We start from the raw sequence: 20,195 nt of genomic DNA on the forward strand, positions 1-20,195 counted from the left end.
TGGAAAACTATGGTTCATTCATTGAAAAATACAATTTTTACCATGGAATAAAGCCTGCTGTATATAAGTATTAACTTGAATAGCTCATTAACTTGATCTTGTTAATATAAACATTTTACTTGTCCCTATAAAATCTCCATAACATGTTATATAATATGTTCTACTCCTTTTCATAAATATTTGCAGTAATGATATTTTACTTAAGTAACATAGAATCAGTTCTTCTATGATCGGAAAGCTTATTTCTGGGGCACCTGGGTGGCTCAGTTGGTTCAGAACCCAACTCTTGGTTTCAACTCAGATCATGATCTCAGGGTGGGGAGACTGAGCCCCACTTAGCAGGGAGTCTACTTGAGATTCTCTCCCTCTCTCTCTCTTCCCTTTGCCCCTCTCCCTGAGCACATGCACTCTCTCTACATTACAAATAAATAAATCTTTTTTTAAAAAAAAGTTTATTTCTGTAATATCTAATACTTCTGAGTCTTGAAACTCATTGCTGTCTATTGTAAACATCTGTTTTATATCTGTCATTCTTGATAAGGTAGGAAGGTATTATACTGCTCTTTTTATCCAGCTGTATTCCCAGAATATAGTTTAATATCTTCCCCAAAATAGTTTCTTAAAGTACGTTAAGTGAATAACAAATAAGAATAGATATTCCAAAAATAATATGTTTGGGTTTAGACTACATTTGGTATTTTCCCTCCCAAGAGATTTACCTACCTGATCTCATATTGGTTCACCTGTCTGTGTATTAAATAATGAACCCTCTTGTGGTACAGAGACCTTATACTGGGGCTTCTGAGCGTTCCCCATGCCAAGCCTATTTCCCTATACACGGCAGGCACTAAAATGAATGTTGAATTGTGTATTAAATTTAGATTGTATTCTCTCAGGAAACAAGAATAAAATACTAAAGTAGATAATCCAATCTAGCAGCTGTTTGTCTCAGTTTTACTTTAAATATCAGACAAAAGTGGGGGTGTAGAGAACAGGAGGATTATACATGTAATTATAGCAAACTTATTTTGATTTAATTAGTTTATGATGTTAGAGAAAATACAATTATTGTTTTCATTCTTTTAATATCCCAGAAGCCCAAATATAAAGGGTTTTACTAAAATTTTCTCATATGTAATAAAATATGTCTCTAAATATGTATTGTTTACCCAAGATAAAATAAATGAAGTCTTTCTAGGTATAGTCATTCTTGTGCTGAACAAGCTGCTATTCTCATCCTAGTACCATATGGATATGTTCAAATGACGTAGACAATAAAAATGGATTATCTTAAGTTTGTGAAGAGGTAATTCATTTTCTCATGGTTATCATAATATGAAATACAATTTGCATTTCAAATATACATGTTGACTTCCATGAATCAGTTTTGTAAACCTTTAAATCAAATATTCTAAGTGAAGAAATTAATCTATCACAGCACTTGGGAATGGGTCTGTAGAGGTGTTAATTATGCAGACCTAGAGTTAGGTTTGTAATGTCAGAAAACAAGAAACAAAGATTTTATTTGAAATAAACACTTGCAGACTCTGCCTCTCCGTGCCCATAATAAGCTAAATAATAAAAAATAAGAACTTAAATCTAAAGGTGATAAAGACAACTCAGGAATCAATCTTTCAGAATCTTCAGGTTTTAGAACAAGAAGAGATTAAAAATTACACGTTGGAAAACCTTAACCTTCTTTAATGAGGAAAAAGTAGCTTGAGGGAAGGCAGTAGCATATGAATATAGAAGGAGAGAGCCAAAGAACAGGAGGCTCAAAGAAAAGGTCTTCTTATTGGAAGACGGCAATTGTAGAATGTTAGTTATTTTAGCCTGAAGCCAAGAACTGATGGAGAAATCACAATCAATAAAAAGTAAGTCTGGGGGGCTGGAGGTAAAAAGGTAGACAATGACATAGCTCAGTGGAGCTGTGTTTGGAACTGGGACATACATAGGCTTCCGTATTTACACTGATAGTGAATCTGTAATAATACCACAAGGTGAGGAAAGCTGGACACAGTGTCCCACACCTGAAATCTTAGACCAGCTCTGAATTGTGCATGTTAAGGAACCAAATAAGTAAAGACCGGAAATAAAAGACAGTCATCATCTTAGTATATGCCAAAGAAACTTCCCATACTCTATACGGGCAAAAATAATTAGTATAATTATATATTATCTTATTTAATAGTTAGAGCAAAATGACCATAGTTAACATTTATTAAACAATCTTAAGCTAAACAATTTAATTGCATAATTTTATTTAATCCTCACTTCATGAGGTATTAATAGTACCTCATTTTAGAGATGAGGATAAAAACTCAGAATGTTTAGGTCACCTATCTAAAGTCCCACAGCTAAAAAAGCAGAAGACTCCAAACCAATACTGATTGATTCCAAAATCTAGACTGCTTCTCCACCAGTGGAGACAGACATTTGTTATAAGTCAGATCCACATGAGACCAGAGGAGGATCCAGAGATAAAGAAGGATCACAGACCTTGCGAATCTGCAGTTTCTGATAAGAAAAACATAGCACATCCAAGCAGGGATGCCCAGAAAAATATTAATGAAGAGACTATTTACAAAAGTATGACTAGGTTAAGGAGAGTCAAGGGGATATGGGAAGCACCCCAAGCTAAGAAGCGAAAAGGCAAGGACAATGAGTAACAAGTGAAATCCTGAAGAGCCAGAGCTGCGTCTGGTAGGAGGCCCGTGAACAATGGTCTCTGAAGAGGAGTGTGACCACTGGTGACGCACAATATGACCTCATTCTCCTCCATCCTCTCATTTCCTGCCGCTGCCTCCCATTTGCTGAGCTCAACCAGAAGCCAGAAGACAAGGAAGCCCATTGGTAAAGCAATAAAGGTTATCTTCTGGGATTCAGTGTGGACAAGGTGGAGGGAAAGTCTAGGGACAAATGGAGATTATCCAGTACACCTGACAGGAATTCAGATGATTAAGAGTTGACTTAAAAAACTGAGAAAAAGCAACTCATCTAGTCAACTTAGAATAAGGTACCTTTCGCAGCCTGTTCATCATCCCTTCTTCAGTGTACTATTATAGTCCCAAGTCAGAAGAAGAGTTAAGCCTCTGTCATGCTTTATAAATGTTTTGAGTATAGAAAAAATGCTTTATCTCTTACTTTGAAACACTATTCCACTCCTAATCATGTGTCCTTTCTTCATAGTCAGTGTCTAATATCTTACATTGTATCTCATTCATGGCAAGACAGGCAAAGTACAGGTAAGAGATGGCAGTTTTCAGGGGCTTCTAATTCTCTAGGCAAATTGGGCTTTCCAGGCAACAGGATACTAGAAGGTATAACTGCCCTCCACACCAGTGGTTTCGTTTTGTGTGAGCCATAAACAAATACTTGTTAGCTTCCATATTATGTATTTCAAGCACACAGCCAGATTCTAGGGCTATGGGCATACATTGGGGTTTCTGTCTTCCGTGAACATTTAGTATACAATGTGAATATGTGGAATGTAGTCATATAGGAAAGTAGTTTTAAAAAAATTTCGATCAAGATACGTACTCAAAAACACAGTTTCACTGCAATGTCATATACAAAAATACAATATATAATTAAATAGGTCACGGGATTATGGAGTACACTTGTCATATGTGGAATTGTTGAATCACTATCATGTACACCTGAAACTAATATTACATTGTTAAGGAAATGGAATTAAAATAAAATTTTAAAAATAAAAACATACAATATATATATCTATGTGTATATATATAAATATGCCACACATATGTATCTCTGCATACACAGACATATTTCATTGGAAACAATACTTATATTTAATTTCATGTGATATACTATATTTCCTATTCTTTTCCATTCCATTCCATTCCACAAAATGCTGGTCAAGACCCAAAAAAAGACTTCATGACTCACTGAAAGGATATACTAAACAGTGTTTTAAGTCCAACCCTCACTACATTCCTAAGAGGTAGGTACTATTATTATTGTAATCTTAAAGCTGAAAAGAAGGTTAAGTAATGTACCCAAGGTTTTAGGGCAGAGCTGGAATTCAGAAAAAGCAGCAGTCTGTGCGTGTTTCAGAGCTCTATGGTGAAGCAGGAAAAGAGAGGTCATCTATTAAAGTTGCCAAGTCTTGATGTAGAACTAAAAACCCTTACTGCTGATTACATGATTACACACAAGGGGTAAGGAAAACGTAATGGTTAAGTAAGACTAGTGCCTGGGTTCATTCACCCAATAAAAATGTATGTTTCCCAGGTGGTGCTGTTCCTCAGGAGAGGAAAAATAAGAGGTGGGACAAATTCTGGAGGAAAGGCAATTATTCAAAGTCTTTGGTAAGAATGCAAATACTATGTAGGACTTGGGACATGGTAGGATTGAATTAACTCATTCCTTGTCTCCTACCCTACATCGGCTGAGTCAGATGAGTGGGAATTCTTGAAGGCTCTTTTTAAAATTTAATATCACAATATTAACTTAAATGTCACCTATAAACATGCAATATAAGTTTACCTTGAAATGAATTCTTTTAATTTCTTAGAATCCCATTAAAGGGGAGGCCATGAACCATCAGAGCAAAGTAAAATTTCTAATAGGAAGATCAGAAAAAGGAAATCTTCAAGACCCATCCACCACCAGCTTTCACACAGAGTGGAAATTCCTAGCCTTTTAACTGTTCTCACTAAATCTTTTCTGATTTTACCCTCTTACTACCCATATTCTTCAGGCAGAATAATCTGTTAAAAATGCACATATGATCATGTCAGTTTCCTGTTTCAGCACATTGGTACCTTCTCATTGCTCTTGAAGTCCAAAATCCTTAACAAGGCGTTGTATGATCTGGCTCTAGTTTACTTGTCTATCCATTCCACTTCTCTCCCATCCATTCTTTCACACTGCTCATTTTATAGTCCCTTCATTTACATTCTCTTTTCTGCTAAATACCATTGAATATTCTGTTCTCTCTATGCTCACTCTTGCTAATTAACCCCTTCCTCTTTACCTGGCTAACAGTCACTTATCCTTCAGGTCTTGTCTTAAATTCACATACTCAGGTAGGTTTCTAGATATTACAGACTAGACTGGAACATACTGCTCCTAGAACATACTATACTCATTCTTAGCCATGATCACAACTGCAATAAAATAACGGTGGAATTATCTGGTCTTATCAATTTTCCATTTACATTATGAGCCCTGTGAAGGCATGGACTGTGTCCTCATCCCCCTGGAACCACCAGAACAGCCAGACTGCCTAAAAACTACTTTGTACATGTTTTCTCAAGCCTTGGAACTAAACGTTTAGTATACCAGAATATCACATACTTTCATCTCCCCAAATATTTTCATCCTGTAAGGAAGATATTCCTTGCGTAAAGGTCGTATTTAATAGTATTCAGTGGGGCAAAATATAAGATCTCATTTTAGTAATGATTATACTGCCAAACATAGTGAAAAGGTGACAGACCATCAACAACAATTCAAACTGGTCTAGTTAATTTTTCCAAGTTGCTTTTTTAATGCTTGTTTATATTTATAAAAATTCTTTCACTTTGATGGTGCATAGCAGAACTGACCTCCTATGGTTTGTAAGATTAATAACAGCTGTGTCTCATATCTTGGCAGTCTAAATTTTAGGTAGATAGGGCTGTTTAAGATAGTGTATTCCTTTGCATCATTTTTACACTGACCCTGGAAACAAAATGCCTGGGTATGAGTACTGGCTCTGCTACAGAATAAGACTAAATTGCTTCTAGTATAATATTATGGAGTGGTATGGGAAAATTGGACAGCCATGTGCAGAAGAATGAAACTAGACCATTCTCTTACACCAGACACAAAGATATACTCAAAATGGATGAAAGATCTAAATGTGAGACAAAAATCCATCAAAATCCTAAAGGAGAACACAGGCAACATCACTTTTGAACTTGGCCACAGCAACTTCTTGCAAGATACTTCTATGAAGGCAAGGGAAACAAAAGCAAAAATGAACTATTGGGACTTAAAATAAAAAGCTTCTATACAGCAAAAGAAACAGTCAACAAAACCAAAAGACAACCTACAGAATGGGAGAAGATATTTGCAAATGACATATCAGATAAATGACATATCTTTAAAGAACTTATTCAATTCAACAGCAAAGAAACAAACAATCCAATCATGAAATGGGCAAAAGACATGAACAGAAATCTCACGGAGGAAGACCTAGATATGGCCAACAAGCACATGAGAACATGCTCCGCATCACTGCCATCAGGGAAATACAAATCAAAACCACAATGAGATACCACCTCACACCAGTGAGAATGGGGCAAATTAACAAGGCAGGAAACCACAAATGTTGGAGAGGATGCGGAGAAAAGGGAACCCTCCTGCACTGTTGGTGGGAATGTGAACTGGTGCAGCCACTCTGGAAACCTGTGTGGAGGTTCCTCAAAGAGTTAAAAATAGACCTGCCCTACGACCCAGCAATTGCACTGTTGGGGATTTACCCCAAAGATTCAGATGCAATGAAACGCCGGGACACCTGCACCCCGATGTTTCTAGCAGCAATGGCCACAATAGCCAGACTGTGGAGGGAGCCTCAGTGTCCATTGAAAGATGAATGGATAAAGAAGATGTGGTCTATGTATACAATGGGATATTACTCAGCCATTAGAAATGACAAATACCCACCATTTGCTTCGACGTGAATGGAACTGGAGGGTATTATGCTGAGTGAAGTAAGTCAAATGGAGAAAGACAATCATCATATGGTTTCAACTCATATGTGGAATATAAGAAATAGTGAAAGGGATTATAAGGGAAAGGAGGGAAACTGAATGGGGAAAAATTGGAGGGGGAGACAAACCATGAAAGACCCCTAACTCTGGGAAACAAGCAAAGGGTTGTGGAAGGGGTGTTGGGTGGGCAATGGGGTGACTGGACTATGGGCACTGAGGGGTACACTTGATGGGATGAACACTGGATGTTATACTCTATGGTGGCAAATTGAATTTAAATAAAAAAATGTAAAAATAAACAAAAATATTATGGAGTGGTAGAAAGAACACAAGTAGCAAGCCTGATGCTATGAGGTCTAGATTTGCCTTTGCCCTGGCTTCCTATGTGAATTTAACCAAAAATAAGAAATGATGGTGTAAAAAGAGAAAAAAATAAATGGTAAACTTCAATGCCAGAGAATAAACTATACAACTTAGAAGAGATCATATGGGTAATTTAGACTAGATCATGTCATACAAGTAAATATAACTATCCAATTTTTTAAAAGATTTTACTTATCTATTTATTTTAAAGAAATGGAGAACATGGGCAAGGAAAAGGGCAGGACAAGGGAAGGGGCAGAGGGAGAAGGAGAAAGGGAATCTTAAGCAGATGCATGTTGAGAACCAAGCCCTACATGGGGCTCGATCCCATGACCATGAGATCATGACCTGAGCTGAAACCAAGAGAGTTGGACACTTAACCAACTGAGTCTCCAAAGTGCCCCTGTAACTGACCATTTTAATGACCATGGAACAAACTTTAATTAAAAATATGAAGGTCAGCTATTGATACCTATTTAATCTTCTCTAAAAGCAAACAAAACAACAGAAGTTCAAATAGTATCAATAACTCTCAAAACTGTAGCAGAGTACAGGAAAAATATATCTTCTTACTAAAGGTAAGACTAGAGATAGCCTGATTCAAGGTAGCAGAGACAGTTAAAAGGTTAATAATGTTCCATTCATACTCATTGCCTTGGAAACACACACACACACACACACACACACACAAAAGCCCCTGAAGGGATTATTTAAACTGTATAGACAGGAATACTCTGAAGCAACTCGGTCATTTTGCCCTGCCACTTCCCCATGTCCAGGCACAAACACCTTTATTACTACATTTTTTTAGGGATTAACAACTCATATAACGTAAAACACCAAGGGCAAAAATGGATAGGTCCTGTCAAAAAGTACCCTGGATATGAAAAATCTCTCTAGAATGGTAAGCCTGGGAAACCCACAAAAGTAATAGATTATGGGAGCAGTAGCTTTTATGAACTGCGTTTTCCAGCAAGAATAAGAAAAGAGAATTCTCTTCCTATTAGCAGATCCTAGGAAAGGATTCCAAAATGTTCAAATGTTTGCAGTGGGACTGTGTACCTCAAGTAATTTTCTAGCTTGAAATCTAAAGTGAAAATTCTAACCCCACATAACTGAACAATAAGCAGGTAAAAAAAAAAAAGCCCTATGTAAACAGTAAAAGTTACATATGCAAATACATGACCAAGATGGAGCTTATGAGAAGATCCTGGAAGAGAAAAAGAATGAAAATTTTCTACTCAAGATACAGAGCAAAGCATAGTTTTGAAAAAGATCTGGTACAAAAAAAGCAGAATTGGAATTCTATGAGTTTCAAGAAAGGTCTGCTGGCTACTAAATAAAACATAAAAATGAGACAACAAAACAAGAGGAAATCAAAAGGAATTGGCAGAAAAGATCAGGTAAACAAATTAGATGTGGTTACAGGGAAAGATAATTTCCAATACCTGAATTAAAACTTCAATAAGAGTCAATAAAAATCACAATCAACACTGTAGAAACCCAAATCTGTAACATAGATTTCCTAGAATAGCAAGGAAAAGGAAAAGTAGCAGAAAACACTGAAAAGTCATAAAAGTCATGTAGACAGATAATACAACTCCAATCAACAAATAAAAAGCATTCAAAGGTTAGAAAGTGGGGAAAAAGAGTGGGGAGCTAAGTAACACAATAAGTCCTTAGCAGAGAAAAAACTTCATCCATAGGTCAAAACTGTTCACAGAGAACATGGGAAATTAACCAAAACAGACTAATCAGTGATATTTCTTAATGAATTTTATGAATATCAAAAACAGTCCAAAAGTATATCTAGTAAGCATCCAGTCCGGGGGGGAGAATGAGAAACATTAACTTAGAGGGGAAAAAAGAACCTGAGTTGACCTCAGACTTCTCCTCAACACTACATGTCAGCAGAGAAAGAGTAATATCCATAAAATACCCAAAATGTGTTACTAAATCAAGTTATTACCATGAATGACACAGTCTCTGTAGACAAAGGCAGAAGTGTTTCCCCTTTTCATATTTCTAGCAAAACTACTTAAAGATGTAATCGCTTGACTGAGATAGAAGCCCACATGAGAATTCAAAATAGGAACTGTAGTATGAAAAGCCTAGTAGTGGGGCGCCTGCATGGTTCAGTCGATTAAGTGCCAGGCTCTTGGTTTTGGCTCAGGTCCTGATCTCATGGGTCCTGAGATCAAGCCCAACCTGGGGCTGTGCACTCAACAGGAGTTTGCCTGCACAGTTTTTCCCTCCACCTCTCCCCGCACTTGCATGTACAAACATGTACATGTGCTCTCTCTCTCTCTCAAATAAATCTTAAAAAAAAAAGACCAGTGAAGTGCACTGAAATGAATTAAGTGGATTGAAGTATAAATAATTATTTTAGATATGATGCCAAGCAATGCAAATGCTAACTAATAATTATCATAATAGTTGATATTAATGAATAAATCCAAGGTAACAGTTTAAAGGACAAGCAATGGGGTGTACACTTAAGCCTATCCTAACACTGCATGTCACCTATACTTCAATAAAAACATACGATTATTAGGTGATGGGCAGGATACATGTCCCAGCTTTGTCTCTATTTATTTAAAAAATTGTTTAAATATGTTTGATCACTAACATCAGGGGCGCCTGGGTGGCTCAGTTGGTTAAGCATCTGCCTTCGGCTCTGGTCATAATCTCAGGGTCCTGCTCAGCAGGAGTCTGTCCCCTCACCCTTCACCCCACTCTTTGCCACTCTTACACTCATGCTCACTCTCTCTCTCTGTCTCTCAAATAAATAAGATCTTAAAAAAAAAAAAAAACTAACATCAGCTAGTAGTAAATAAAAAAGAAAAGGTATGTCATCAAAATTGGTATAGAGAAGGCAAACTAAATATTCGGGGACAAAATAAATTTTAAAAGCCAAAGAAAATTTCAATAAAACACAAAAACGAAAACAAGATGACATAGAAAGAATGCAAGCATATCCTGAATTAATTATCCTTTTACAGAAAACATACTCAGATTTGTTTACACAAAATACATCTGGTATTTGTTGTTTATAGGAAGGCATCTAAAATAATATAGCATAGAAAGATTTAAAATAGCAGTAAAATGGACATGGATAAGACTACAGTAGAGTTAGAATTCTTATAAATTAAGTAATAATTATGTGAAGGAAATACTTTACAACCAACCGAATTGTTATTTTTTTAAGATTTATTTATTTATTTGACAGAGTGAGAGAAGGAGAGCAAGCACAAGCAGGGGGAGAGGCAGAAGGAGAGGGAGAAGCAGACTCCTCGCTGAGCAGGGATCCTGGCTTGGGGCTCCATCCCAGGACCCTGGGATCATGACCTGATTCAAAGGCAGATGCTTAAATGACTGAGCCGCCCAGATGCCCCTCAAAAAAATTATTCTTTAAGATAATGTAATGAAATATGAATGCGATAATAAAATACATGTAATGATATATAATAATCTGCATGTATAATGTATAATATATGATAATCTGATAATGTATAAATATAATCAAATTTTATAAAATATATATGTATGCATGTTGAATGCATAAACATATAACCAAAATGATTAGAAGGAAAGAAATATACCAAACTGGTAACACTGGTAGTGGGATTGAGAGTTATTTTAATTTTCTTCTCAGACTTTTCTGTATTTTATCATGTTAATCAAGAAAATATATTAAGGGATGCCTGGGTGTCTCAGTCGGGTAAGTGTCCAACTCTTGATTTCAGCTCAGGTCATGATCTCATAGTCCTGGAGTCCAGATTGGGCTCCACGCTCAGCAGAGAGTCTGCTTAGGGATTCATTCTCCCCCACTCTGTCCACCTGCAGCTCACACATGTGCCCATGCTCTCTCTCTCTCTAAGTAAATAAATCTTTTTTAAAAAAGAGTAAATATTAATGAGAAGCACAAAATTCTGTAATAAATGGAAAGCATATAATGCTCCTGGATTGGGATATAGAATAAATACGTCAATTCTTTCTAAATTAATTAATTATATATTTAACACGATCAAAATGTATAAACTTGGCCAATATATTCTAACACTTTAGAAGTATAAAAAGCAAAAATACCCAAGAAAGTAAAATCAAGAAATAGTATGTATAATATAATGAAATATTGATAATTAAAAAAATGGAATGAAATACACAAAATCATTACTACTGATGAAGGTGATGGAATAATAAGTTACATCAATTTTTTTCTTTATATTTTTCTGTATATTATAAATTTATACCAATGAGCTCTCTGCTTTTATAAACTTGAAAATAACAAGTTTTTTAAATTTTTTTTATAATCTTAAAATCACAGTCAAATGAGAGAATCAATTATGATTTTTATTTTTTCTTTATGTATGTCAATATTCTCCAAACTCAGTATACGGAGCACATTTTATTCCTGAAAATGTTTAAAAAAATTGTCTTCTAACATCCATCTTCCACTCTGGCAAAGGCCCCACTGTTCCAATTTAAATGTGTTTTCTCTCTTATAGTCTTCAGAGGCAATGGGGAAAAGTTTCAGTTTTCAAACAACAGGTGAGGGCAGCCTGGGTGGCTCCAAGGTTAGCGCCACCTTCAGCCCACGGTGTGATCCTGGAGACCTGGGATTGAGTCCCACATCGGGCTCCCTGCGTGGGGCCTGCTCCTCCCTCTGCCTGTGTCTTTGCCTCTCTCTCTCTCTCTCTCTCTCTCTCTCTCTCTCGCTGTGTGTCTCTCATAAATAAAATAAATAAAATCTTTAACAAAACAAAACAAAACAGGTGATCTGACATGCCATCTTTTTTGAAAGACCTAAAATGGGTTAGCCTAAAATTCAGCCTTCCCACGAATTTCTTAGTTTTCCTTGAAAATGTTAGTTTCTATTTTTGGTTTCGTTTTGACAGAGTCAAGAACATGGGATTTTTATGGAGAAGCATAAGCTCCTCTTTGACAACAGCAAAATAAATAAATGAAAGAAAGAAATTAGTACATTTCCTCAAAAGATATACTGAAATGACAAAATGTTTCCTTTTTTTTGTTCACCTTACTATCAATTGTAACTACACATGTATTGTTAAGAAGATAATCATCTAATATGCTCAATTCTTCCAACCATCCATCCATCCATCCATCCACCCATCCATTATCCCCAGAAATAATCCCTAGGCAATTTTGTGTTTTTCTCTCTCATGGGTATTCCTGTACTGCAACTACATATATAGGTATTTATAAATAATATATAGCATTGCTTGGCACTTTCTACTTTCCATATTATGCAGAAATGTGATCGTGCAATCTCTGGGGTTCTCTTTTGTAACCAGTTTTCCCTTTCTCCATACCTCTCTCTACAATTCCTTCTTTCTCAACTTCTCCATGATTATATATACAAACACTGCATGCACAAAGTCTATGATAACTAAGATATGCATTGTTAGATATTGATTCTTTTACTTAAATGAGATGTTATGTATTTTTTAATATCAAAAGGTGTCCACAAGAAATGGAGGAATAGTCTTTTCCCCATATCCTCATTTTCAAAACTATTCTTTCTAGTCTGATAAGTATAAAGTATTAACCATTACTATTTTCATTTCACTTCCCTCATCACTGCTACTGATGTTGAACATCCTTTCATACCTTAATCTTCTATAAATTATCCTCCCATACTTTTTTTTTTTGCTCATTTTCCAAATTAGATTTTGTTGTCTCATCAGTTTTGGAAAAACTCTTCCTACATGATAAATATCGATGGGGTTCTGGTCATGCTACCTCAAAATATAGCACCGAAGGAATTTGAGAAACAGCACAAAAAGGAAGGACTTGCTGACCTTCTCCTGAAGCGGGTCATGAGACCCTCAGGTGAGAGATGCCCTCCCCATATGCAGAGGAAAGAAGCCTTGTTATCTCTCAAGATGAAGGGACAAGAAGAATCTGAATGGATGTGGCTTGCTAAGTTTCCCCATTTACTACACTTAGCTCATAACCTTTGTGCTATCATATTTTTCCATAATTCTCTACTCTTCATCAAACCTAATAGAGAAATAATCAGGTGTAACCATGTCTAAGGGTCTTCACATCCTTATGGAGGCTCCTATGTCACATGAAACTTAAAGGTGTATGCACTTTCTCTTGTTAATCTGCTCCAGCTCTGAATTTAAGAGGGTAGAGGAAAAACATATTTTCCTTCCCTAGAATGTCAATCCTGTTCCTAGTCTCTATATTACTAACATTTCCTTTCCCAAAATAACTGTTCGGGAAAATATACCATATTATTTTAGCCATATATCTTTAAAACTGTATAAAATATTAGATATTTCTAATATTTAATTTTATAGATTTATGATTTGTAATCTTAATAAACGTTCTTACCCTGAGATTGTCTAAACAATCTCTTCAATTTTTTTTTAAAGATTTTATTAGTTATTCGTGGGAGACACAGAGAGAGGCAGAGGGAGAAGCAGCCTCCCTGCAAGGAGCCCGATGTGGGACCGATCCCAGATCCTGGGATCATGCCCTGGGCCAAAGGCAGACACTCAACCGCTGAGCCCCCTCAGGTGTCCCTCTCTTCAATTTTCTTATAGAATATTCACTTTCAATTTATCATACATATTTACCCTATCTGGAAGTTGTTTTTGAATCTGACTCAAAACAGGAGGGGCTCATTTTATGTTAAGTTCAATGAGCATTGTACCAACACCATTTATTTAGTAAGGCATTATTTTCTCAAAGAATTGAACTATCTTCGTCTTCTATTAAATTATTTTACAGGGTAGTATATACCTATTATATTGTTGGATCTATATCTGGATTCTGTCTTCTGCTAATCTATTGACCTTTTCTTGTGCCAATATTATACTGATTTCATTACAGTGATTTTATAATATGATCTGACATCTGGTAAAGCAAGTTTCCCCTCACTTATTTCCCCAAAGACATCTTGTCACATTCCTAGCCATACATACTTAACAATATTGTATAAATTGAAAAAACAAGTATACATCAGTTAAAGTTAAATCAATTAAGATAATTCCTGGAAGTATATTAAATTTGGAGAACTGAACTTTTTAAATATTAATTCATACTACACCAAAACAAATGTGTTTTCTGTTGTTTGATCTTGTATATCCTTTAATAAAATCATAAAGTTATTTTTTAATTTGGAACTATGCCTTTCTTAAATTTATTACTAAATATTCTATATAGTTTTAGGTACTTTTTTTTTGAGAATGGATTTTTTTTTCCTATTTCCCTTTCCAAGTATTTACTGGTGAGTATATTTTAAAATTTTTATCTAACCGTCTTATTATATCATCTTATTAATTTTACAAGTCTTTTGGTTAAATCATTATAGAATAGTATTTTAACCTTTACTTTCTAACTTTTTATGCCAGAAGTCCCAAAACTACTGACTGGAATATTAATAGAAATTAATCCAGATTTACACCCCGATTTTGACTTAAATTGTTATAGTATTTCACCTTTTGGGAAAATAATTGCTGTTTGTCCTTCAGTAATAGGATATTTTACATTTAAGTAGTTTATTTATATTCCTGTTTAACATAGAGATTTTATTTATTTATTTTTAAAGATTTTATCCATTTATTTATGAGAGACCCAGAGAGAGAGAGAGAGAGAGAGAGAGAGAGAGGGGCAGAGACACAGGCAGAGGGAGAAGCAGGCTCCATGCAGGGAGCCCGATGTGGGACTTGATCCTGGGTCTCCAGGATCACGCCCTGGGCTGAAGGCAGGCGCTAAACCGCTGAGCCACCTGGGCTGCCCAACATAGAGATTTTAATAAGAATAGCTAACTGATTATAATCATGCATATCAATCTGCCATTGATTGGCTGTCTAACCTGGAGCCATCTCTGTATTCTTTAGGTATTATTAGGTATTCTTTTAATTAGGCCGTAGGTATTATTCTTTTAATTTAATGTAATGACATATGAATTAGATATGTTAGTATTTCCTTTTGAATTTTGAATTTATATTCTTCAGTGAGATTAGACTTTTTCTCTTTTTTCTTTTTTATTACTTCTAGCAGGATTAAGTATTAAAACTATGCTGGATTCAATATAAAATGAACTGAAAGGGCTTTACATATTTACCATGATCAAGAATAGTATAAAAAGCAATGAATGCTCTTTTCTCTTTTTTTAAGAGCTAGGTAACAATTGCAAGTCTAGTCATGGTGCATTATTCTATTTACTCTAGTTACTTTTCTTATGTCTTTTATGGTAACAACCTATTAAAGTTTTATAATTATTCAGTCAATTTTAATAATTTATATTTGCTAGGACATTATTCATTTCATTAAGGTTACACTTGCTATAATTATGGTTGTATGGTTATGGTTATATTATCTTATGATTAACTTATCTTGTATATATGGTTGGTGTCCTCTTCAAATTTAATCGTATGTTTTTGATCACTTGTTTTTTTCCTTAATAATCAGGCTGTAAAGGAATTTTGCTATTTTCAAAGAATGATCACTTAGTATTTCTTTCTTCTTTGTTCATTTCAGTTTCTTTGATTCTGGTTTTTATCTGTGTTAATTCCTTCTTCCCGCCTTATTTTGATTTATTCTATTATTCCTTAACTAATTTATTACACTTGGCAAAGAATTATCTTATCAATGAACTAAAAAAGCCTCAATAAGATTGGAGTCAAGATAGTATAAAACTTAATAAAATGAGGTTATTCGGCTTGAAAAAGAAGAACAAAGCCAAAGGAATCATAACACTGGATTTCAAGATATACTACAAAGATATAGTAACAAAAACAGTATGGTACTGGAACAAAAATGGACACATAGCTCACTGGGACAGAATAGAGACCCCAGAAATAAATCCATGATTATATGGTCAACTATCTATCACAAAGGCGGTAATAAATACACCATGAGGAAATGACAGTCTTTTCAATAAATGGTATGGGGAAACTGGACAGCTATGTGCCAAAGAATGAAACTGGACCACTACACACAAAAATAAATTCAAAGTGGATTAAAGACCTAAATGTGAGACCTAAAAGCCATAAAACTCCTAAAAGAAAACAAAAGCAGGAATCTCTTGGACATTCACTTTAGCAACATATTTACTATGGATATGTCTCTACAGGCAAGGTAAACAAAAGCAAAAATAAACTACAGGGATTACATCAAAGAGAGGGGAATTAAAAGCTTTTGCCAGCAAAGGAAATCATCAATAAAAGAAAAAGGCAACCTTCTGAATGAGAGAAGATATTTGCAAATGATATGTCCAATAAAGGATTAATGTTTGAAATATATAAAGAACTTGTAAAACTCAACACTAGAAAAACAATCCAATTTAAGAATAGGCAGAGGATCTGAATAGATTTTTCTACAGAAGACATACAGGGGTCTAACAGACACATGAAAAAATGTTCAACATCACTAATCATCAGAGAAATGAAAATCAAAACCATAATGATATACCATCTCACACCAATTAGAATGGCTAGCATCAAAATGACAAGCATCAAAATAACAAGTTGGGGATCCCCGGGGGGCTCAACAGTTTAGCGCCTGCCTTCAGCCCAGGGCATGATCCCGGAGACCCAGGATTGAGTCCTGCATGGGGCTCCCAGCATGGAGCCTGCTTCTCCCTCTGCCTGTGTCTCTGCCTCTCTATATGTGTGTGTGTGTGTGTGTGTCTCATGAATAAATAAATAAAATCTTAAAAAAAAAAAAAAAGACAATTTGGGGAGGATGTGGAGAAAAGGAAATGCTCCTGTTCTGTTGGTGGGAATGTAAATTGGTGCAACCACTGTGGAAAACAGTATGGAGTTCCTCAAAAAATTAAAAATAGAAATATCATGCAACCTAGTAATTCCACTGCTAAGTATTTACTCAGAGAAAATGGAAACTAATTTCAAAAGAAATTAGAGGTGCATATACACCTCTGTGTTTACTGCATTATTATTTACAATAGCAAAGATATGGAAGCAACCCAAGTGTCCACTTACAGATGAATAAAAACATATGTATGCTAGAATATTACAAAGCCATAGAAAATAATGAAATCTTGCCGTTTGTGACAACATGGATAGAAGTAGAGGGTATTAATGCCAAGTGAAATAAGTGAGACAGATAAAGACAAACATCATATGATTTCATTTATGTGAAGAATCAAAAAAGTAAAAAAAAAAAAAAATGAACAAATGAAAAACAGACCCTTAAAAACAGAAAACAAACTAATGGTTGCCAGAGGAGAGGTGGGTGGGAGGATGGGTGAGATAGGTAAAGGGGACTAAGAAGTACCAACTCTCAGTTATAAATAAATAAATGATAGAGATGAAAAGTACAGCATAGGGAATGGAGTCGATAATATTGTAATAATGCTGTGTTGTGATAGATGATGACTATACGTACCTTTGTAAGCACTGAGTAATGGTGTATAAATGTTGTGTACACCTAAGCCTATTCTAAAACTGTCTGTCACCTATACTTTAATAAGAAGATACGATTATTAGGAGATCGGCAGGATACATACTCCAGCTTTGTCTCTAGTCATATGTGCCTTTAAGCAAACCACTTAACCTGTCTAAGCTAATCGTTTCTACAACTGTAAACTGGAGAGAGAATATAGTCTCAAGATTCCTGATAGATAACAAATTACACCCAAGAAAATTGATAAAATTTTAAGATCCTTCTGAGAAAAGGAGACTATTTGAGGAATAAGAGACGTTGGAAAAACTGAACTGGAACTCATCGCCTTTAGAAATAATATCTAAGAAAATCCAGTTTTCTATGATAGTGAAATATAATGGAGACCTATGTTTATTCTATGATTGCTTAGGTCATAATCAAGTGAACTACTAAGATGTTTCACAAACATGAATACCCTAGTAGTACAAGAGCTTCTTAAAGAAGATGCATCTAAGTTACACTGCAGAATGATAGAGACATGTTAAAAAAAAAAACAAAAACAAAAACAAAAAACTATCACTAAACCATATCCTCATATTTTTCTTAGAAAAAAATAATCTGGGGTCAAATGGATTTCAGGCACTCCCATTAAACCCTCTAATGTCGTAAACAAAAATCTAGATATATTTATTTACATTTTTATTGTGAAAATTAATCACACTGATAGATTTGTAGAGTTCAGGACTTGAGAGGTTGAGAAATATTGTTCTAGATTAGGAATTCAACTTTCTATCCTTAGTTTGTGATTAAACTTTTCCATAGTCATATTTTTGTTACTTCATCTAACATACCTTTTCATTATTGGACAGTTACAACTAGCAAAAAACTGTGGTCCATATCAAATCAAAATCTGCCTCTAAAATTCTCATCTATTTTCTTGATTTCAGTCTCTAAAGCATGAGAGAACTCCTTATTCCTGAAAATAGCTTTTTACGTATTTGTAGACAATTTAACTCCCAGATATTTTCCTTTTTCAGACTGATAACTTTTAAACAACAGAGCATAACTTACTATCCAAAATTTTCTCTAAAGGAATTCTGCAGAATTCTCACATCCTTATTTATTTCAGTAAATTCTTAGAAACTGTAACTCGTAAATTTTTTTAAAAAATATTTCTTAAACTATTGTCAAAATATTACTCATGGATAGATTTAAATCCATCTTTAAATTTTAGCCATAAGTCACTTTTGTATTTATTTTAATGAATTCAGAAAGGATAAAGGCAGTAATATCATTAAAGTGGTACTATAAATAGTATTTACATTAATTCTTTCAGGGGAAAAAGGGAGAAAATATGTAGCAGAGTGAAGTATAACAATATACAAGACAGAATAAATTCCAAGGTAGTGAACCAAGCTCTATATAACTCAGCACCAAAATTCAATAATCATACAAGAGTATTACTTACGGATACAATTCTGAAAGCTGTTCAGCTATTGCATATGCTGTTGGGTCTCTGTCTAAGGCATACAGAGTAATATCTGACTCCTTCTGTAGAATGGCTCTCGTGTGTCCTCCTGATCCAAATGTCATATCTAGAAAAATCTAGCCAACACAGAAAGAGAAAATTACTACCTAACATGAATACTCATTGCTAGCTACATTAATTTCTAAAAGCACATAACGATTTTCAGAGCTGATAGCAAGTGGAAAAACAATTAAAACTGTTTTGCCTAGAGTTCAATTTGTAATACATGAGATCTGGATCAATTATGAGTGACAAGTCTGGAAGAAATGGTCAAGGTATCAGAAAATGATCATCTCTGGCACAGGCTGGTCAATTCAAGACACATTTACATTTCCTCCAAAGGTCAAAGCGGCCACAGCATTATGCTCCTAGCTTTTTAATGCTTTCCAGCACCTGGCTGATAGTAGTATTTCCAACAATTTCTCATTATTTGGAAATAGCTTACAATTAGTATGGCTCACTTTACCTCAATTTTTCTAAATGCTTTATATTACACAGGAAGATATTCAAGAATGCAAAGAAAGAATGAGAGAGGGAGTGAGGTGGAGGGAAAAGAATGAATATACCTAACAATAGTCACAGGACAAATTTTTAAAAATCTAAACTGGAACAGGCTCAAGGCTTAAGTCAAACCAACGAGGATAAATTCTAGCTTTGTCATGAGGTAGCTATATATCTTTGGGAAAGACACTTAAAATTCCAGTGTCTTTAGATTTCCCCAGGCTCTGACAACAAAAAGAAAGTCAGAAGAAAGAAGATACCATCAATACCTATCTAACTGGTAAAGTGACATATTAATTGCTCCTATAAACTAAGGCACTTTTGAGAGTATAAGATCTTCCAGGAATCATTTCACCAGGCCAACAGGTTATTATGTACAGGGGCACCTATATTTCATGTCTAGATCATTTTAGAAAAACGGTAAAGTTAATTGGTTTTGAATAAACTTCTTGGCTATTTTTCTGGGCCACATTTTTAAGAAAATAGGTCTCAGTTGGGCAAGAAACCAGACCTGGACCATTAGAAACATACTTGTGAATAAGTTCATTTTTTTTTTTGAATAAGTTCATTGATTGTGGTTGACTTGAAAGTCAAGACACTCGAAGTGTAGTCTGATGTGTCCTTTCAAGAAGCTTTACTGGTATTATGAAAATAAAAATAATCATTCCAATCATAAGGAATACTATGAAAAACCA

At 34.9% G+C, this 20,195-nt stretch overlaps 1 protein-coding gene across 9 annotated transcripts in view; it reads right to left on the bottom strand.

Annotated features, from left to right (window-relative positions):
* METTL15 (methyltransferase 15, mitochondrial 12S rRNA N4-cytidine) overlaps positions 1–20,195 on the bottom strand; it is a 314,558-nt gene that overhangs the window by 217,271 nt on the left and 77,092 nt on the right. For 8 of the 9 annotated variants that reach the window (XR_012015421.1, XR_012015422.1, XR_012015424.1 and 5 more), the window contains exon 3: positions 18,940–19,076. The exons of the other annotated variant lie outside the window; for it this stretch is intronic. Coding sequence is in view for 5 of the 8 variants with exons in the window: in XM_072793724.1 (XP_072649825.1) it covers positions 18,940–19,076 (137 nt within the window). In the remaining 3 variants the exon portion in view is untranslated. The remainder of the gene's footprint in view (positions 1–18,939; positions 19,077–20,195) is intronic. 9 annotated transcript variants of the gene reach the window in all.

Source organism: Canis lupus, chromosome 23, assembly GCF_048164855.1.
Source record: "Canis lupus baileyi chromosome 23, mCanLup2.hap1, whole genome shotgun sequence".
Lineage (NCBI taxonomy): Eukaryota > Metazoa > Chordata > Mammalia > Carnivora > Canidae > Canis > Canis lupus.